This window comes from Cetorhinus maximus, chromosome 12 (genome assembly GCF_964194155.1).
Source record: "Cetorhinus maximus chromosome 12, sCetMax3.hap1.1, whole genome shotgun sequence".
Classification (NCBI taxonomy): Eukaryota; Metazoa; Chordata; class Chondrichthyes; order Lamniformes; family Cetorhinidae; genus Cetorhinus; species Cetorhinus maximus.
Genome location: NC_135890.1, coordinates 18,347,680 through 18,369,902, shown reverse-complemented (window position 1 = coordinate 18,369,902; position 22,223 = coordinate 18,347,680). Strand labels below are relative to the sequence as shown.

The 22,223-nt window shown below is 44.9% G+C and overlaps 1 protein-coding gene across 3 annotated transcripts in view; it reads right to left on the bottom strand.

The window, feature by feature from the left end:
- The window catches only part of LOC144687257 (peroxisomal succinyl-coenzyme A thioesterase-like), a 70,821-nt gene that overhangs the window by 5,467 nt on the left and 43,131 nt on the right, over positions 1-22,223 (bottom strand). For 2 of the 3 annotated variants that reach the window (XM_078553105.1, XM_078553104.1), the window contains 4 exons: positions 17,685-17,860; positions 8,901-9,020; positions 8,208-8,290; positions 3,680-3,773 (listed from right to left, as the gene is read on the bottom strand). In XM_078553105.1, coding sequence (XP_078409231.1) covers positions 3,680-3,773; positions 8,208-8,290; positions 8,901-9,020; positions 17,685-17,860 — 473 coding nt within the window. The remainder of the gene's footprint in view (positions 1-3,679; positions 3,774-8,207; positions 8,291-8,900; positions 9,021-17,684; positions 17,861-22,223) is intronic. The other variant, XM_078553106.1, reaches the window with a different exon arrangement.

Below are 22,223 nucleotides of genomic sequence, written 5' to 3'. Positions count from 1 at the left end.
GCCATAAATACTGTGCCTACAAGAGCTGGTCAGGGGCTAGGAGTCCTGTGCCGAGTAACTCACCTCCTGACTCCCAAAGCTTGTCCACCATCTAAAAGGCACGAGTCAGGAGTGTGATGGAATACTCCCCACTTGCCTAGATAAGTGCAGTTCCCATACCACTCAAGAAGCTTGACAATGTCAAGGACAAAGCAGCCCGCTTGATTGGCACCATATCCACAAACATTCACTCCCTCCACCACCGATGCACAGTAGCAGCAGTCTGTACCATCTACAAGATGTGCTGCAGGAATTCACCAGGGCTCCTTAGACAGCAACTTCCAAACCCACGGCCACTACCATCTAGAATGACAAGGGCAGCAGACACATGGGAACACCATCATTTGGAAGTTCCCCTCCAAGTCTCTCACCGTCCTGACTTGGAAATATATCGCCGTTCCTTCACTGTCGCTGGGTCAAATTCCTGGAACTCCCTTCCTAACAGCAATGCGGGTGTACCTACACCACATGGACTGCAGTAGTTCAAGAAGGCAGCTCACCACCACCTTCTCAAGGGCAACTAGGGATGGGCAATAAAAGCAGGCCCAGCCAGTGAAGACCACATCCCGTGAATGAATAAAACAAAGGTCAGCTGAGGCAGAGTGAAGCCGAGCAATACTACCGAGGTGGACATAGACGGTCTTAGTGGTTGGAAATTCATCTAAACATCAAATATGTTTTCGGATGGGAGCTGTTCATCATTTTGAATTCCCAGCCTCTGATCCCCAAACATCAACATCCTGGGAATCACTATTGATCAAATATTTAACTGGACCAGCCATATTAATACTATGGCTACAAATGCAGGTCAGAGGCTGGGAATTCTGCAGCAAGTAACTCACCTCCTGACTACTCAAGGTCTGTTCATCATCTGCAAGGCACACGCAAGGAGTCTGATGGAATACTCTCCATTTGCCTGGATGAGTGCAGCTTCAACAACACTCAAGAAGTTCAACACCATGGAAGTCAAAGCAGCCCACTTGATTAGCAGCCCATTCACTACCTTAACATTGCCACTGCCGCACAGTGGTAATAATGTGTACCATATGGGGAGATGATGGCGTAGTAGTAACATCACCGAACTAGAGGCCCAGGCTAATGTTCTGGCGACACAGCTTCAAATCCCAACCATGGCAGCTGGTGGAATGTGAATTTAATTAATAAAATCTGAAAATGGTTGGTACTCTCAGTAATGGTGACCATGAAATTATCATCGATTGTCATAAATGCCTATCTGGCTCACTAGTGAACTTTAGGAAAGGAAATCAGCTGTCCTTACCCAATCTGGCCTACATGTGACTCCAGATCTACAGTAATGTGGTTGATTTGACTCTTAACTGCTCTCCAAAATGTCCTAGCAACTCAGTTCATAGGCAATTAGATTTGCCAGCAATGCCCACATCCCACAAAAGAATAAATAAAAAAATATACAAAATGCACTGTAGCAACTTGCTCCTTCAACAACACCTTCCAAGCTCTACCATCTAGATGAACAAGGGCAGCAGACACATGGGAACACCACCACCTGCAAGTGCCCCTCCAAGTCACATACTTGGAACTTTATCACCATTCCTTCACTGCCCCTCTGTCAAAATCCTAGAGCTCCCTTACAGCATTGCAGGTGTACCTACACCACATGGACTGCAGAGGTTGCTAAGTAATTAGGGATAGACAATAAAAGCTGGGCTTGGCAACAACACTTACATCCGAAGCTCAATTACAACAGAATGTATTTCCAGCATTTTCTCTTTTTATTACATTACTTACAAGCTAGATTAATTGTTTAAAATAAAAACAATTCCATAATTCTTATAGCTTCTCTCAGCAAGTTCCTAAAACAATCTAATCAAACCACTTTCTTATACTGAGCAGCTGAGACGGCAAGCTGGCTGAAATTATTTTTTAAATTTCTACTTATATGACAGTCCAGAAACTATATAGTAGGGATCACATACATCCAGCTTAGATCAGTGTTCCACTGACTACTTGGTCCACATGCTGCCACAATAATGACAGTCCCAAATTAGCAGCAGGAGTGGGATCTCTCACTTAATGAGTCCACCACTTCCTGGTTCCCACCACTTTCTCATCATTGATAGACAGAAGTTTGACCCATTAGAAGACATTAAGGTGTTGTTGTCTTCTTATCCTTTCTGCCACTCACTGTCAAAATCACAGAAGACCAATGGAACTACCAATGAATTCCAAGGCCATGTATTCCCAAGCCTATCAAATTTAGAGATACTGAATACTGAAGCCCATGAGTAAGTCTCTGATTTATAAAATCAAGCAGGACAACAGCACAGTCAACAATGTTAACTGTTTGGTAGACAAGCTTTCTCTGCATTCAAATCCCAACCATGGCAGCCAATTAACTTGGCTCTAACACACAACCTCAACTGAAATTGCATTTTCAGATGGCTATCAGGAAGATTAATTCACAAAAAGAGTGATGCCGTAAACAGGCAATGGCCTATGTTTTGAACAAACATATCGTTTGAAACAATGACAATGTATTGAAAGACGTTCACATTGGATAAGGTAATAAGCACAATTGTTATGCAGAGTCACATGAATTAGTCATTCTTTGCCACACAACAAAGGGTCTTACATATATAGATTCAAGAATGCAGCCAGCTTTGTAGTTTTTAATATTTCAACATTCTTTTTAATATCCTTTTTATGGGATATTGGCTAGGTCAGCATTTATTTCCCATTCCTAATTGCCCTTGAGAAGGTGATCGTGAGCCCATTTCTTGAACCGCTGAAGTCCATATGGTGTAGGTATACCCACATGCTGTTAGGGAGTGTGTTCCAGGATTCTGACCCAGCAACGGTGAAGGAAAGACGATATAGTTCCAAGTCAGGATGGTGTGTGGCTTACAGGGGAACTTGTAGGTGGTGATGTTCCCATGCATCTGCTACCCTTGTACTTCTGGGCAGTAGAGGTCATGGATTTGGAAGGTGCTGTAGAAGGAGCCTTGGTGAGTTGCTGCAGTGCATCTTGTAGATGTCACACATTGCTGCCACTGTGTCTTGCTGGTGGAGGGAGTGAACGTTGAAGGTGGTGGATGGGGTACCAATCAAGCAGGCTGCTTTGTCCTAGATGATGTCGAGCTCCTTGAGTGTTATTGGAACTGCACTTATCCAGGTAAGTGCTAGGTGGTAACCAGCAGGAGGTTTACTTGCCTATGTTTGACCTGATGCCATGAGACTTCATGTGGTCCGGAGCCAATATTGAGGACTCCCAGGGCTGTACAACATTGTGCCTCCACCTCCGATGGGTTTGTCCTGTCGGTGGGACAGGGCACGCCCAAGGATGGTGATGGGGGTGTCTGGGGCATTGTCTATAAGGTATGATTCTCTGAGTATGACAATGTCAGGCTATTGCTTGACTAGTCTGTGGGGCAACTCTCCTAATTTTGGCACAAGTCCCAAGATGTTAATAAGAACGACTTCGCAGAGTCGGTTGGGATGCATGTGCCACTGTTGCTTCTGGTGCCTAGGTCAATGTCGGGTGGTCCGTCTGGTTTCATTCCTTTGTAAAGTCATTCCATTTGAAGTCATGCAAATTGCACAGTAATTAATATTTTCCATTGCAATCTGTTCTGCAATTTCTACATGTAGCAGAATCTTTTACCTGAATCATCAACTTTGGATCATCTGGGAATGGTAAGGGAATATTTCTCCATATCATAGTACCATTTTCTGTCATTTTAACTTTGCTTGATTGACTGCGAAGGCAAAAAAAGAAAAATCAACGACTAAGTAATGGAACTCAACTGTAGCAGATATATTTTCCATTAAAAAAATGGATATTTAATGGATTTAAGTTTATCAGAGATTTACATAGCCTATCAATTTCACAACAGTGGAGGATGCACTTAAGGACTTTTTATTAAGGCCATTCAATTTTTGGCCATAAGGCAGAACCACCAGCTGGGATTTTCCACCCCCATTCGCAGCGGGCTTGTTCAGTGGTGAAATCAGAGAATCTTGTGAGAAGGCCCAAGCCTCGTTTCCCAATGATGTAAATCCTGGATGTGATTGACCATCAATGGCAGGCTGCATTTCCCACCGTCGAACATCGAGAACTTAATTGTAATAAATTTGCAGATAATTATTATGGTCACATGTCGGAATCATCCCCCCACGTCAAATTTAAATCCAACGTTGGCGTGACTTACAATTGCCTTTAAAAGATGTGAACCTGGTGACCTCAACTTCGAGGGGAACTCGGAGGTGAGTGCACAAAACTTTGCACAGCGCTCGCAATGACCCCAGCAGCTCCGTGAATTCGAGGGGGGAGCAGGCTAGTCTCTGCAGTGGCTTCTTCGTGGCGGGCTTGCGTTGCCAGGGCAAGGGCAACAGTGCCATAGAGAAGGGTGAGAGGCAGCTTCAGGGCAAGGGTGACAGTGTCAGGGAGAAGGGTGAGAGGCAGCTTCAGGGCAAGGGTGACAGTGCAAGGGAGAATGGTGAGAAGGCAACCTCGGGGCAAGAGCGATAGTGCAACGAGGGAAGAGGGAAGAGGGAGATGGCTACCTCAGGGCAAGGGCGACAGTGCAGGGGTGTCATGGCAGCACTGACTGAAGTTTTAAGCACAAACACATGCAGGGGGTGGGGGGAGAAAACAGTCCAGGCTAATGGCAAAACATGTCAAAGGTGAGCCCTCCACTGCAGCTGAGAGTGTTTTGCCTCCACCCACAAATGTATCCAGGAGGTCACGGGAGCCCTTTTTGCCAAGGCATGCATCATTGTCAATTTCGACAGGGATCAGGCAAGCCAGGAAGCAAGAGTGCTGGGATTTGCTCAGATTTCTGGATTCCCACAGGTGCAGGGTGCATCGATTGCACCCATGTGGCTCTTAAATCTCCCCGGCAACAAGCAGCCCAGTATGTGAATCGCAAAGGTTTCCACTCTCTCAATGTTCAGCTGGTCTGCGACTATAACAAACGGATCATGCAAGTGTGTGCAAGATACCCCAGAAGCGTCAACAACTCATAAATCCTCAGCAGGTCTCAGGTCCCTGACATTTTCCAGGGACCACACAGGATGCAGGGCTGGCTCCTCGGGGACAAGGGCTATCCACAAAGGACTTGGGCTAATGGCACCCTTGTGGCGTGATGAGAGAAGGTACAACAAGGCTTATGCCACAACCCAGAATTCAGTTGAGCACACCGCTGGCATCCTGAAATGAGATTCCGGTGCCTGGCAGATCTCGTGGAGCACTCCTCAGAGGGCGTCACACATCATAGTGGCTTGCTGCATGCTACAGAACCCGGTGATGCAATGGGGGGAGGAGACCTGGATGATGAGATGCAAGGGCTGCACTTCTCCGATGAGTAGGAAGTCGAAGTGGATGAGGGTGATGGGTGATGAGGTCCTGGAAGGCGAGGGCGCAGGCGGTGAGGCCATTGCAGTGGCCAGGCAAGGCAGGCGTAGTTGTGATGCCCTCATTGCCATAAGATTCCAAGAGAATGATGACGGGATGCAGTGAGGACACTCCTGAGATCTTCACATTGCATCTGGGAACGTCTGACACCTGTCTGGCTGAGGGCAGCGCAGATACGCTCTGTGAAAAGGCTCATATCATCGAGATGCTGCTGAGAAATAGCAGCCACATGGACTTTAAAGCAACTTAACCCTTTGGCAGGCTTCATCACCTGATCCCTTCTGCATCACACCTTCACCTGTCAGGAATGGTGTCTAGATGGGGAGGCAACCCCGCCTCAAAGGTGCTGAGAGTACACAGAGAACATCACAGTACCTAGTAACGGTTGGGTATGAGATTCTTGCAGCAAACACAAACCACATGGAGATGCACACATCACTAATCTGGACAGTGACTTTGAAGCCAGACAATCACTGTGCTCAAAATGTTTCATTTTGCACAGGGGAGAGGCCCTGGACTGCGACAGTAGCCTTCGTTTTGTGCAGGAAACAAGGTTTCACATCTGATTGACATGAACATCACTCAACATAACAAGAAGCCATAGGTAAGGAGACATTCTTGGGAGTGTATTTGCAATGGTCGACATTAAGTACAAATGATTGGCACCTATTCCCACATTGTGCAACCAAATCTTCTTGACCTTTTTAACCCTTCTGCTATGTCTTGGTGCTCCCCTGACATCCACAGTGGAGGTGGATGTAGCCTGCTGACTGCAACGCCCTGTTATCTGTGGTGATATTGGCTGGCATCCTCTGGAAGGCCCCAGCCTGCTTTCTGTGTCCTGCTGTGTGGTAGTGGCACCCTCCTTGGCTTGTGGAGCGGGAGTTGCTGGGGTCACAGGAAGAGGGGATTCAGATGGGCTGGGCATTCCCAGAGTCACATGGGTGGATGCCACCAGGGTGTGCACCTGCTGCTCCTCCTCCCTATGGGTGCCCGAGGACCCCTGGCTGATTCCTTGAGAGGACGGGGCAACTGGGGCGAGCTCGACATGCCCTAGCCTCCTCTCAGGGTGACACTGATGGATGCCTGCAAGTGCCTCAGTGATGGAGCGCAGCTCCTGCAGCATTACAGGACCAATGTCTTGGACCAATGTCTCCATGGCGGCCATCATCCTACCAGTGCATTGGTATGCCGGTACCATCACCTCAGACTGAAGGCGGACAGGCTCTTCCATCGAAGAGTGCAGCAGACATCCCTTCCTGATGTTCCCGAGCTTGCCTTTGCAGCTCCAGCAACTGATGTATGACCAAGTTCAGAGGCTCCTCGTCTTTCTTGGACTCAGCATATTTCTGGCCTCCAGCTGTCCTCCGCATGTCAGAAACCTGGGAAGTCCCTGCCACCGCCTGCTGTGGATCAGACAGTACAATGTGGCCACCAGATTGTGACCCCGAGGCTACTCTACAACTAGGTCCCACCGAGGTGTGGGTCTCTGTGCTGGTGGGGGGTGTGGGTGAGCATTGGGTCTTCAATGTTGGCGTCCATAGATTCCCCTTCCATGATGCCCTCAGGGCTGGAGTCGAGGACCTAGCTCATGGACCCCCTCAACTGCTTGCCAGATGTGCCTGCAGAAGCAAGAAGAGATAATAGTGCATGGCAGTGGACTGCGGAACACGGGACCTCACTCACAGTGTGGTTGTTAGTTGGATGCTGCACTGCTGGATTCTCACTTGGTTGAGTGCCGCTGACCTCACCGTTAGCAGAGGAACGGTTCAGATTGTCGTCGGCCAGCTGGATGACTCTATATTCAAAGTCTTGAAGAACTTAATGTCGGACATTCCTCCACCAGTTTGCAACCCCTTCTTTTTGTTGTGTGCCAGCTTGTCCTGCATGAATACAGATGGAGAGAATGTAAGCAGGGCGCCTGCCACGCCAGATGAGAAAAGCGTGGCATGTGAGAGTGGTGAGTGGTGCCATGGACGGGATGAGGACTCGGTCCTCAGAGCAGATGAAGGTGTGTCTGAGAGAGTGAATGGTGATGTGCCTTGAGCTGGCAATGAGTAAGATCCCTGTGGGTGTGTAATGGGTGTGTGAGTGTTAGAGTTGAGAGTGATGAGAAGAATGACTTACCTTGGTGGAACAGTGGAGATCATTCATCCTCTTTTGGTAACGGGTGGCTGTCCTCTTTTGCAGGGTGCTGGTGCTGACCACCACTGCCACCGCCTCCCATGCTCGATTGGCAACCTTGCTTCCTGGTCTTCGCACAAAATGGGGTAGAGGAATTCGCAACGGGCCGCCACTGCGTTCAGTAGGTGCTCGAGGGAGATGTCGCTAAATTTGGGGACAGCATGTTTCCTCCCTTTGACAGCCATGTCTTTCCAGCAGCTTCCAATGCTTTAGAGAGAGCTAGCTCTGTGCAGGGGTGCCCTTTAAATATGGCGCCCAGATTACTGAAGGCATGAGGTGACAGCAGAGTGGGAGAATCACAGGCTGCCCCATCAGCGATCCGACGTGAAACCCATGCCTCTCAATTTTTAAACCAATTGCCACATGATACGGCGGAAAATGCCTTTATTGCCATCGGCAGGTTAAACGCCACTTTCCCCGCTTTCGGACTTTGCCAATTTCTAGGACGATTCCGCCCACTTGCCTGTGATTTTCAATAGCACCACCCTCACATTAAATGCACTGCAACCCATGGGAAGAGTATTTAGCTATTTTCATATGAAGAGCAGCAGTCATACATAACATGAAACACCAGCAAAATAAGTTAACTTACTTGTCAAATCCAGGAAACACTTTTGAGCTTCCTTCCTGAAAGTGGTTATAATGACTTCCACTGATGCAGATTAAGCACTTGGGCTAAGGGCAAAGCAAACCATTCTTGAATTGAATGGGTCAATAGCAGTAGATAAGTAAAAAAAAGTTTGTGTTCATAGTAAAGATGATCAATGGGCAAGAAGCTGGGTAACAGATAATATAATCAATGTTCAGCAAGTAAATCCATTACAAAGGCCAAAGTACTAACTATATATGTCCACAGAAATGCATTAGTTTGTTGGGAAACTTTTACTCTGAGATTGCCCTATCAGAAGGCTAATTTCCCCTGCAGAAGGGCAAAACTTGCTGAATAAATCTCTGTTGCAAAACACATAGCATTCTCAAGCTAGCTTGGAAGCTACAAATAAATACGCTGATGGATATTTTATAGCTAATCAATTTTCATTTTGACCCTTGCCATTGTAATATTTCTTCCTTTACCAATCAGATATTCCAAAAGATTATATAGGAAATTATCTGCAGGCAATGAATTATTACTGAGAATACAGAGTAAATAGATACAAACACGGTTAAGATCTCAAAGCAGTAAGATAATTAAAGTTGACATATTGTATTCTTCTACCAAGCTTCCATTATATAAGAGACTTAATGTTCTTCTTGTCTAAGTGTGTTTCATGGCTGGTTAACTTACATGAATATTTGGGATCTCTGTTGCCATTAGGAGTGTAACTGTGAATCCAAGTGAGAGTCCCAAAATTGCAACATTGCCTTTTGAAACCTTTGGATGGTTATTCAGGGTGTTGAAGGCCTCCTGTGAATCAGTAAATACAACGTTACAATATCCTTTGTGATTTAATAGCCACATTTCTATGAATCTGACAATAGTAAACCTCAAATGCTTGAACTGCCTTTGCTGCAATGGCATTGGATCTTTAGCAGCAGATAACTTACATCATCCTTTGTCTGAGCTTCACTTGGCCCCATTTACTGGGGTCATTTATATACGGAGTGCAGGCACTCATGTCTTTCGCAGCACCACTGGGATGTCTGCCTTGAGCATGCAAAGAAGGGGAAATATTGTAGTGCATTCCTGGCATTTTTTTTAAAAAAGGTCAAGCTTTTTGAATTTGACAATTTATTTAATGCAGGTGTTCAGAGAGCAAACTGGTCAATTATTTATCACCCATCCCCACACCCTCAAATCTGCTATGTCGCAAATAACTGGAAATACATCTTATTATGACACAGCCGATGGTAAAGGCTGAGTAGTTCAAATCCCAGAGGGAAATTTGAAACAACTATCATAACCCATTTTTGCAACTTGTATGTTTCAAAATGCAGGCTTTGAATTCAGTAGTAATAAGGCCACTGAGTTTCAAGAGGTGTTTTATAAAACTAAATTAAACATTTATTTATACAAGATTGTAGACACATACATATGTCAACAAAATTACTACAATAACTACAAAAATCCCCTAATTAATCTGACTCTCAGTTACACCCCGGTTAAGGCAACCATAAATCTCTTAGATTTAAACTCACAATTGGCAGACAACACTCTGGACAGTCGCATTCGAAGGCAGCTCACCACCACCTTCTTAAGGGTAACTAGGCATGGGCAATAAATGCTGGCCCAGTCAACGAAGCCCACACCCCGTGAATGAATTTTTAAAAATCAAAATGAGTTTCTTTCACCTCTGAGTCCTTGCAGACAGCAGCTTAAGGCTTACCGGCTGGAGGCTTCTCACACTTGTTGGATCTTAAAATGTCTCTAACTTACACACAATCTCCTTTCTCCTTTACACATATCTTTCTCTTTGAATGTAAATTTTCCATTGTATCACTAGGCTTTTAACTTTACTTCTCCTAACAATAACATCCTTTCATCCCCCCAATTTTATTAGCAAGCTGAAAAAAGTAAACACATTGTTTGGTATCTTCTAGCTAGGTATAAGATTTCACCTGCGGTCTTGAATGGTTTCTTTTAACAAATACAAATTTACACTTTACCTTCTACCCTCCTTACGTTTATCTAATTAACATCTCAAAACTACTATATATCAAAGCACTCAGTCTAGCTGGCTTTAGTCCAATTAAGACACAGGCCCTACTAGAATTCAATTTTAAAACAATTTCCAATAATATTATTATATCTTCTTGACAATCTTACAGCACCACTGAGTTATTTGTGTTCCATTCTAATCCACGTGTGTGTGGATGTGACATTACTTCCGGTAGAAGATGCCAAAAAGTTGAATTTTTTTTCCCTGCCAAGTTTAGGCATAACCACAGAGGAAATTCAAGGCCCAAAGCTCCAAATATTTTCAGATATGTACATTAGAAGTAGCATAAAAAGACACAACTGTTAGCATTACAAACTGAGCAGTTCCAAATTGTAGACATCATCGAAAATTATACTGTTTCATGATAATACTAACTTTCCCCAAAACAGGCACAAATCACTATAGCCATGCATAGACAAAATTGGACAGAAAACAATGTGCGCCACCCTCAATGCAGGTATTCCCATTTAATGTGCATTCAAATAAGGCATCTTCATTTTAGTTGCAGTTTGCAAATTAGGGAATTTACATGAATAGCATGGCCTCCATTTTCATTTTAGCACAATTACCATGCAGACTCAGTCTTTTAAAAACAAATTACTGCTCCCTCCACTCTCCCGCTTGTCGTTTCCCTCTCCTGACCCTCCTGCTTACCTCTCTCCTGGCCCTCCTGTTCGCCACCCCTATCCTGACGCACTCACTCACCACATGCCTCTTCAGAACGTCGCTGCTTCCCTCATACCAACTTGCTTGCAGCCCCTCTCCCATGCCCTTGGTGTGAGCAAGGGCTCGGGAGAGAGGCAGAAAGAAAGAGGGAACAGGTCGGGTAGCAGGAAGCAGCAAGGTCAGGTGTCGGAGCAGTAGGGTCAGAGGAAAAGATGAGCAGAAGGGTATGGGGAAGTGATTGAGAAATAGAGATCCTCATACTGTCCATTCAGATTTATTCTTCAATTACAAAGATTCAGTTCCTTGGTTTGGTAATCACATCTGATCCATACCAGGGCATGCAAAGTGACAAGAATGGCTGTGATCTGTTGCGGTCAGACAGAGGAGAAAGATCCTCTTTTGCACTTGAATGTAATGCATTCTGAAGCAATTTCGTAGAACCGTTGAATTGTTATAGAGTAGAAAGAGGCCATTTGGCCCATCATGTCTGCACCAGTTCTCCAAATGAACAATTCACTTAGTGTCATTCTCCCATCTTTTCCCTGTGACCATGCATATGCTTCCTTTTCAGATAATAGTTTAATTCCCTTTAGAATGCTTTGAATGAACCTGCGTCCACCACACTCTCAGGCAGTGCATTCCAGACCTTAGCCATTCGCTGTGTGAAAAGCTTCTTTTCTCATACTGCTTTTGCTAATTATTTTAAATCTGTGCTCTCACTTTCTTGATCCTGTCACAATTGGGAACAGTTTCTCCCCATCTACTCTATTCTGGCACCTCATGATTTTGAATACCTTTATCAAACCTTATCTCAGCTTTCTCTTCTCCAAGGAAAACAGTCCCAACTTCTCAAATCTATCTTTATAACTGAAATTTCTCATTCCTGGAACTTCGACTTTGAAACAGTCCCTGGAAATAGCAACGTCACTTGGCTCAGGTTGCCATGTTGACATTGCTACCTTGGTAGGATGGCATTTACTGTGCCCTCTTATCTATGTAAGTGTTTAGAAAGGGCTAGGATATGACCCTCAACATAATGTAAACTAAAAAGCTGACCTCAAGAGGATGACGAACAGGGGAGGTTTATAGTTTATATAAACCACGCATTTATAGTACCTGTCCATTGGTCAGAATAATTAGATTGTTAATTAACACTGTGGAAGCTACCAGCCCCCAAAAAGGATATATATACTGGTGGTAAGGGGCTGAGGTGCTGGTGAGGTGATAATGTGCGTTGGGCAGCTGCCTTCTTCAGATGGAAATTGGACCAGTGGAGGAGGAGGAAGGTCGAGAGAAAAGTCTCCTAATACTAGAGAGCAGAATGCTGTTATCACAAGCTACTGAGATCAACAAACTCTGCCAACTGTCCATTTGTTCTCCGGGATCAGTAAACAGCTCTCAATTGTTACGGATTGTATACTTTTTTCCATCTAATTAGTTAATGTATCATATTTAAACTGTTGCTTCTTAATAAACTCAATAAACTATCTTAAAATTACATACGAATTGTTGACTGCCTATCTTAGGCATCTGTGGGCCTGAAACAGATTGTAATTTTCCAAAAAAAAGCTAATGGCAAAACAGTCTAGGTGGTTTCTCAGTATCAAAACAAATAAAGTGTTTTTTTTAAAAAAACTTGTCAGTCAACAACACTACTATATGAATTTGGAATAATTTTTAAATTAAAAAAAAGTCAGGCACAATCTAGTACAGGCTTGTCCAACTTTTCACTTGGTTGGGGGTTGGGGGTGGGGGGGGCGCACATTATAAATTTTTGGAAGAAAAGGAAACAGGCTGAGAGGGATAGAAAGTTATCTCACTATCATTCCAAACAACACACATCTGTGGCTCTGTGAAGAAGCTGCAGATGAGGAGTCTAATTTATTGCCTTACCTTCACGGCCTGATTGAGCACTGATTCAATGAGACATCTGCCCTTGTTTTTGCAAGCCACATGAAGTCAAGGCATGTCCATGTACTTGATGTAGCACCGTGGCGCATCCCAGACCTGATGCCCATCTGTCAACCCGTGAAGAGCCCAACCCCCCCACTACATGCTGTATCAGGGCCCTGCCACATCTGCCTCACAGGCCAATCTTTGGACAAGCCTGATCTACAAACAAGCAAAATTGAAAAATTATTGCCTGGAATCAAGTAGAAATGTTTAGTTTCTGTTTTAAAGATATTATAAAACACATTATTGGACTGTAAAGTTTCTCCAGAACTCCAGAAAGAGATACAGTGGCAATTAGTGGGATGCCCCATTTAGAATAAGAGATAGGTTTAGGGGAAAAGGACACAACAAATGGGAATTTGAATAACTGACCTTGGGTGTAGTTCAATGGAATATATAAATTTGGATATTGATGTACGCTCTAGTGAAAGGAAAGCATAGATGGGATGAATAAGGTGACAGCTTTCTCTTGGAGGTATTTGTGTCTCTGCCTATGAACATTTTGAGGGAATCAAATTTGATAATCTGGCCACCACCCAAGACATTGGGACCTTGCTGGGGGAGATGAGCAAAGATCTAGAGACAAGAGACCCCCTTTGATCTTTCGAGAAGATTACCAGAAAGTCAGGAAGAATTATTGAATGGCGCATCTTTTTAAAGACAGTGAAATCCCGGATGAAGGAATAGTTTGCCAGAATACACAGCATGATCCCTATAGACCTGATAAACCTTCCACAAATGCAAAACGAGGATTTGTGGGAGAGGGCAGAGATTACCACCAAACACGATGAAGTGATGTGTAGCAGAAGAAACACTGCCTGAATAGAAAATTTGAAAAAAAACACTAGAGACCACATCCAACAGATAGGGAAATGTATGAAGATGACTTACGAATGTGAAATTCCAACACAGGATTGAAAAAGGAATTCGGACACTGGTGTGAGTGTGCAGTAGTGATTTATGACATGTGAAGTAACTGACATATGGCCTGAAGAGTAAGAAAACATTTTTAAATGATCAAGGCACTGACACAGACTCCATAAAGAAACTGACTTTAAGACAATTAATTTTAGCCCCTCTGGCCACCACCATCTTAGAGTCAAATTAAAGTAAAAGGAATTTTGGATTGAGACAATTGATGGCTATGGAGAAATAATACTTAATGAGAATTATCCACAAGACGGATAGAGGTGAAAGGAGAGCTGGAGAATCTTTTAAGTCCATGCATAATCTATTGCTTTAATTGCATCTATTTATATGGTTAGTGCCCGGAAATTAGCAACACTCCTGCAAAAGAATAAGGCCGGGATTTTACGATCGCGCTGTAGCGGGAGCCACTATGGGGGATACGGTGGGCCAGCCAAAAGTCCACTGACATTCGGCGGGACTGAACGATCCCGGTGGTGTGCGAGGCCAGAGAATCCTGCCCTAAGGATATTTCCCTCCCAAAGGAAGTAACTGTAAGATCAGCAGGTGTGGCGTGCCAAATCAATTAATCAGATAATTCCAGTAGATTTAGTATGTTTTCTATGATATGTAATCAATGAACTAGGGAAACAGCTTGTGGTTTAAAAATAACAATGTTATCTAAAAATTAGTTGTGAGATGTCAATAAGGATATTTCCTTCTCAAAGGGGGAAATTATAAGAAATTGGGGTCTTTAATCAGTGGGTATTTTCTGCATTTTATGGGATTAGCTAAGCAGCATTGATTTTCTCTCTGGAAAGAGAATTTCTAAACACTTTGACTTTGAAACAGTCCCTGGAAATAGCAACGTCATTTGGTTCAGGTTGCCATGTTAACATTCCTACCTTGGTAGGATGGCATCTTCTGTGCCCCCTTATCTATGCAAGTGTTTAGAAAAGACCAGGATATGACCCTCAGCATGATGTAAACTAAAAAGCTGACCTCGAGCAGGATGACGAACAGGAAAGGGGCTAACCATCCTGACATGCTGGGTACCTGCCTTGTATCCATTGGTCAGAATGGTTAGATAGATGATTGACACTGGGTAGGCTACCAGCCCCCCAAAAAGGATATATATATTGGTGTTATACTGGTGGTAGGAGCCCCGAGGTGTTGGTGAGGTGGCAGTGCTCATGGGGCAGCTGCCTTCTTCAGGTGGAAGATGGACCAGGGAGGAGGAGGAAGATCGAGGGAAAGGTTTCCTAAAACTTGAACTAGAGAGCATAATGCTGTAATCACAAGCTGCTGAGATTAACACTCTGCCAACCATCCATTTGTCTTCCGGGATCAGTAAGCCTCTGTCAACTGCTGCAGGTTGTATACTTTTTTCTGACTAATTACATAGGAACGTATGAAATAGGAGCAGAAATAAGCCTTTCGGCCCCTTGAGCCTGCTCTGCTATTCAATAAGATCGTGGCTGATTTGTTTGTTGTTTCCTGTTCCACATTCCCATCTACCCCCGATAACCTTTGATTCTTTTGCCTAACAAGAATCTATCTACCTCTGTCTTAAAAATATTCAGTGACCACATTCCACTGCCTTCTGAGGCACAGGGTCCCAAAGTTGCAAAACCGTCTGAGAGAAAAAAAATTCTCCTTATCTCTGTCCTATAAGGGCGACTCCTAATTCTAAAATTGTTAATGGATCATATCTAAACCGTTGCTTCTTAATATACTATCTTAAAATTACATATGAATAGTCAATTGCCTATCTTAGGTACCTGGGGGCCCCAAATCCAAAAATCTTAAGGGCATTGAAGTGGATGATCAGCCATGATCGTATGGAATTGTGGAGCAGGCTCAATGAGCTGAATGGTCTACTCCTGCTCCTATGTTCCTATGTTCCAATAACACCTGCGGGCTCTCACATGAAGTGAGAAGAAAACAGAAAAATGCAGTGATGCTGCCCACAGATTGGATTGCCTTTCTGTTCTGTTTCTTGATAGAGTAACTTTTTATACAACATATTGACCTGCAAACCCATGATATATTTCAAGGGAGTATTGCTTGAATAGTGAGCTTGCAAACTACTCTTGCCTAGCTAATCACTTATGAGGGAAAAAAGTTAGTGCCGTTCGAATCATGGATGCAGAGGCAGGCCGGTCCAGAAAGAGACAAAAGGCATACTATTTTCACCAAGAGCAGAAGAATGATTTTTGTTTCACATGTCTTGAAGGCAAGTGTGAATGTCTAATCTGAGGTGTGAGAGTTGCAGTGAAAAAAAAGAGCCATGTCGAGAGGCACTTTGCAACAGTCCACATGCATTTAAAGAAAGATTTTCTGTCAGGAAGCAGTCTGTGTACAAAAAAAAGTATGTGAACTGAAGGCAGCAATGCTGAGACACCAATCGTTTTTTACCACATTGAAATTAAGGTAAGATCAGTTTCCTTTATATTAAATATTATATTGTAGTTATAATATCTAAATATTTAGTTTGCATTTACCTATCCATATTTTTTCAATATATGTTTAAGTAGCTTATGATATTTTTCATTTACCAGAAGTAGCTTTAGGTGAGAAAAGGTTGGAAGCCCCTGGTCTAGGTCATTAATATATATCAGGAAAAGCAAGGGTCTGAACACTGACCCCTGGGGATCTTCATTACATTATTTCCTTCAGCCCAAAAAACATCCATTAACCCCTACTCTCTGTTTCCTGTCACTCAGCCAATTTCTTGTCTATGTTGCTAGTGTCCCTTTTATTCCATGAGCTATAACTTTGTTCACAAGTCTGTTATGTGGCACTGTATCATATGTTTTTTGGAAGTCCATGCATACTTCATCAACCAGCACTGCCCTCATCAACCCTCTCTGTTGCCTCTTCAAAAATCACCAGCAAGCTATTTAAAAACTATTTGCCGTTAACAAATCCATGCTGGCTTCCCTTAATTAACCTGCATTTGTCCATGTGACTATTAATTTTGTCCTCAATTATTGTTTCTAGAAGTTTCCCCACCATCCAAGTTAAACTGACTGGCCCATCTTTGCACCCTTTTTTGAACAAGGCTGTAATGTTTGCAATTCTCCAGTCCTCTGCACCACCCCTGAGTCTAAGGAAGGCTGAAAATTTAGACCAATTTAGGCCAATTGGCACGAAGAGCATGAGCATAATCTGATCCATACCTGTATCCACTGAAAGGGAATGCAGCAAGGGGACAAGAGGTGCCACAATGGCACAAAGAGGCTGAAATACAGAACTACAATGGGAGGTTGGGGACTTGATGGATGAAAGAGGCAAAAGGCAGTTCAGGTCCTATTCTTCTTGACACACCATGCAAGCCCCTTCCCACTCACTCCTACCCCACTCCTTCACAGAGCTGCTAGACGCTGCCCTCAAAATACTGCCTAGTCCCAGACTTTGGAATCTCTTCTGAAAAATGTTGGGAAACCATCCCTTACTGACAGACCCCAAGCTCCCTAATGTTGATAATACAATTTAGCATATATCTTATTCTTGCAAAACCTTAGACTAACTGAGTCCCACCGTGGGAGATTTGACAATAAATAAATTCAAACTACTAAAGGCAGAAAATGGATCCATAAGAAAAAACAGAGCTAAAGTATAAACTCAACTATGTAAAGATTTACCACAGGTAAAATTGCATCATCCTTACATTATGCTTTTGGGATTTAGTTCCTCTTAATTATTCAGTGAATTATAAATTGACAGTCAATCCAAATTTTACAATTCTTTTGCATATTAGCACTTCTGGCATTGATATTTTCCTGTTAATAGGGTGCTGCCATAAATATCCGCCAGCTACCCAATTATCACATTTGCAAATCCAATGTAATTGAAACATTGCAACCCAATAAAATATAGTTTACCTCAAAGTAAGAGAGTTTTGGGTCGAAGACTTGCAGTGACAGTGGGACCTCCTTATGATCCAAGTAAGCCAAAGCTAAGGTCGCAAATCCTCGCGATGCAAGAAGAGCTGCACGGTATTCAACTAGGCCTCCTCCACCACCCCACATATCCAAAACTGCAGGAAATGGTCCAGGACCTAATAAAGATAACAGTAAGTATAGTTCTAACATGCAGGTTGTTGCAATTCAGTTAGACATTGTGCACTACAGCTGAATGATGATTACTACACATTGAAAGCAAATTTTGTAGAACTTGCATGTATATAGCATCTTTAGATGTTTCACAAATAGAAAGAATAAACATTTTATATAGCACTTTGCACAATCACAAGGCAACCCAAAACACTTCTGAAGTGTAGTCACTGTTATAATATATGAAACATGGTAGCCAATTTGCACACAGCAAGAGCCTACAGATAGAAATTGAATACCTGACCAATTAATCTGTTTTTATGTGCTATTGGTTTAATGAGAGATTAATGTCAATCAGGATGCTGGGGAAAATTCACCCGCTTTTCAAATAATGCCATAAGATTCTTAAAATTCACCTGAGAAGGCAGACAGTGCCTTGATTTAACATCTCATGTGAAAGACAGCATCTTTAACAGTGCAGCATTCTCGGTCCTAACACTGACCGCTGGGGAACAACTTTTCGGACTGGAGGAAGGTTTACAGTGGAGTTCCCCAGGGGTCAGTGTTAGGACCCCTGCTCTTCCTGATATATATTTATGGCATGGACCTTAATACAGGCCTAGGTGTATAGGGCACAATTTCAAAATTTATAAATGATACAAAAATTGGATGTATTGTGAACCATGTGGAGGATAATGTTGAACTTCAAAAGGACATAGACAAGTTGCTAGAATGGGCAGACAGGTGCAGATGAAGTTCAATGTGGTGAAATGTCAAGTAGTGACGCATTTTGGTAGGAAGAACGTAAGGGACAATATAAATAAAGGGTATAACTCTAAAGGGGTGGCAGGAGCAGAGGGACCTGGATGTATATGTGCATAAGTCTTGATGCAAAATCATGAGTATAAAGGGAGAAACTGTTCCCACTGGTGGAAGAAACAAGAAGCATAGGACACAGGCTTAAGGTAACTGACGAAAGAAGCAATGGCAACATGAGGAGAAACTTTTTCATGCAGTGGGCAGTTGCGATCTGGAATGCACTGCTGAAGACTGCGGTGGATGCAGGTTCAATCGAGGCATTCAAGAGGGATTGGATTACTATCTGAAAAGGAAGAACGTGCAGAGCTACGGGGAGAAGGCAGGGGCAGTGGCACTAAGTGAATTGCTTCATCAGGAAGCCAGCACAGACAAGGCAGGTCAAATGGCCTCCTTCTGTGCTGTAACCATTCTATGGCCGGAATTTTCTGTCCTCTTTGACGATGGGTGCCACGCCGGGCGCAGGAGGACAATATGGTGGGAAGGTCAAAAATTGCTTTCATGTCCTTGTCAAACCAGTCAGCCATCGTCTGCTCCACCCATCAACAACAGGCTGCCTTTCCATCCAACGTCGGCAACCTGATTTCAATGCATTTGCATCTCATCATCTTACCTGCCCACCGGAATCAACCCCCAGGTTAAATTTACCTCCCACATCTGCATGACTTCAGAACGACGTGATTCAAAACAGCATTTAAAACGTGACGAACTGAACTTTAAGGGGAGCTCGGGGATGAGTGCACACTAACATTGCACAGCGCTCGCAGGGGTCGCCCATTTGACTTCAAAGAAGAGGCCACGCATTCAGGCGAGGGTACAGGCCAGTTACTTTTTTCCGACAGCCAGACAGTGCGTTGCCGAGGCAAGGACTGCACTGCAGTTGGGATGAATGGGGTGGGGGGGGGCGGGGGCAAGGCAGTATGGTCTGATGGTAGTGCACAAGCACATACGCAAGGGGGCTGAGTGGGAGGGGAACAGCCACGCATTAGGAAAACCTTGCATAAAGCGAGTGTTCTTCCGCAGCTGAGACAGTTCAGGTGCAGTATTGACATGCTTGGAGTCGGGCCTCTAGCTTATCTGCCCACTCAAGCAACGCAGACGCATGAAAGTGCCACCAAATGCTCCTGAACTTTGCACCCCTTGGGCGTAGACTGAAAATTAATGAGTGTTTTAGGGGGCTGCAGAACAATTGCACGACTGGACAAGTTGTACAATCTCCTTGTGAAAGCTGGCCATGAAGCAGTCACTGGTGGAGGCGCTCACAGCCCCTAGCAATGTCTTCATTCGGGTTTGGACCAGTCTCCCCCACAGTTCAAGCCAACAGCGCAGCCTTGCAGTGTGGGTTAGGAGAATGCCTGAGCCTAAGCTGAGAGCACAGCTTGCAGTCCAGTGGGCAAAGCTACCGCCAGTCAGTCAAGTGGAGTGGGGCAGAGGTGGGTGGGGTTTCAGGCAGCCATGCCATACTCTAAACTCTGGTCATCCAAGTGGTGGCCAGCACTCTCCGACATGCATTAAGGGGCCTTGAGACGGAGTCGCACACGTAACCAGGTGAGGTTGCTAGGAGACTAATGCTAACCCACGTGTCTCTCTCTTTTATCCTGCAGGAGTACAACATCAGGAGTATGTAGCCTGGTGGCCTAACTGTATGCCTTATGGCTAACAGATAGCGGTGACGAAGGAGAAGAGCAACGGAGGCGCCTGTGCACGCTGCTGAAGAGCTACAGCAAGCCGTCGCAGGTCGGCGCCTTGTGAGACCCAGGGTCTATAGACAGTGCTAGTTATTCATGCAGATGACCAAGTGCCAATGTCGATGAAGACTGCGCATGTTCAGGAACTGTTTGGTCGCAAATGCCACTTGCTGCAGAATTTGGTACCACGGAGGCTCGGAGGGCATCCGCTGCCAGTGGCTGTGAAAGTGACCACAAAGCTCAATTTTTACACCAATGGCTCCTTCCAGGGCTTCACAGGTGACCTCTGCGGGATTTTGCAAGCCTCCACACACAAGTGCATCCAAGAGGTCACGGACGTCAGATTCGTGAAGGCACACAACTTTGCGCATTTCGACCGGGTTCAGACAAGCCAGGAAGAAAGAGCACTGGGATTTGCACATTTGGTTTTCCACAAGTGCAGGGTGCCTCATGTGGCGCTTAGATCTCCGTGGCAACAAGCAGTGCAGTATGTGAACCACAAGGGCTTGCTGAATGTTCAGCTGATCTGCGACCACAACAAATGCATCCTGCAAGTCTACACATGATTCCCAGGGAGTGTCCACGGCCCCTACATTCTCAGTAGGTCCCAGATCCCTTGTGCCTTCCAGGGTCCACAGAGACTGAAGGGTTGGCTCCTCGGGTACAAAGGATACCCACAGAGGATGCAGCTGATGACACCAAGGAAATGGCGATGAGACCGTTGCATCATCCAGACGAGGCAGGCACACTTGGGAGGCCCTCACAGCTGCTAGATTCATGGAGGAAGATGACGACATGCAGTGAGGACACTCCACAGATCCTCACGTTGTATGTGTGAATGTTTGACTCCTGTCTGGCTGATGACAGCACACATACACTCTGGAATAAGACTCCTATCATGGAGACACAGCGAATGTCCATAGTCCCTACATAACAGGAGGATGATGACGACATGCAAAAGGGACACTCCATAGATCCTCACATATTTGATGTGAATGTGACTCCTGTCTGGCTGATGACAGCTTGCTCGCGCTCTGTGAACAGGATCATATCATGGAGATACAGCGAGGAAACTTTAACTTCTCCTGATCCTATGGCATCCGTTGTGAGCTAAACCTTTCAGGACCAACTGTCACTGGACACAGATGGTAATGAGGTGGGGGGGCAGCTGCACCTCAAAGGTGTTGAGGGCACACAGAGAAAATGATGGAACTCTGTGCTGCTGGCCCAGGAAATTTTGGCAGCAATGATAAGCCCCATCGAAGTGCAGGCATGACTGACGTGTCCAGTTACTGTGAAGATGCACCATCAGTGTGCTGGGAAGGTTGCACAAAGCACAGGGAGGAGGTATCTTGTGCAGGAACCAAGCTGTCACTTCAGACTGACGTGAACACTGTTCATCGTAATAAGGAGCCACCCGTGCCCACGTGGTGAAACTACATTTTTTTAACCTTCCTAACCCTGCCGCTACATCTTGGTGCTCCCCCGACATTCACAGTGGAGGTGTAGGCAGCCTGCTGACTGCTACACTATCTGTAATGACCTTTACAAGCATCCTCTGGAGGGCCAAGACCTGGAGGGCCCCGGCCTGCTTTCGGGGACCTGCTGTGTGGCAGTGGCACCCTCCTCGGCATGTGGAGCTGGAGTTGCTGGGGCCACAGGAACAGGGGATTAGGATGAAGCGGACATTCCTGGAGTCACCTGGGTAGATGGCCCCGGGGTATGCACCTGATGATCCTCCTCCCTATAGGTGCCCTAGGGTCCCTGGCTGACTCCTTGAGGGGAAAGAGAACCTGCAGAGAGATCGAGCTGCCCCACTCCCCACTGGTGTTGACACTGTTGGAGGCCAACTATGGTGTTAGCG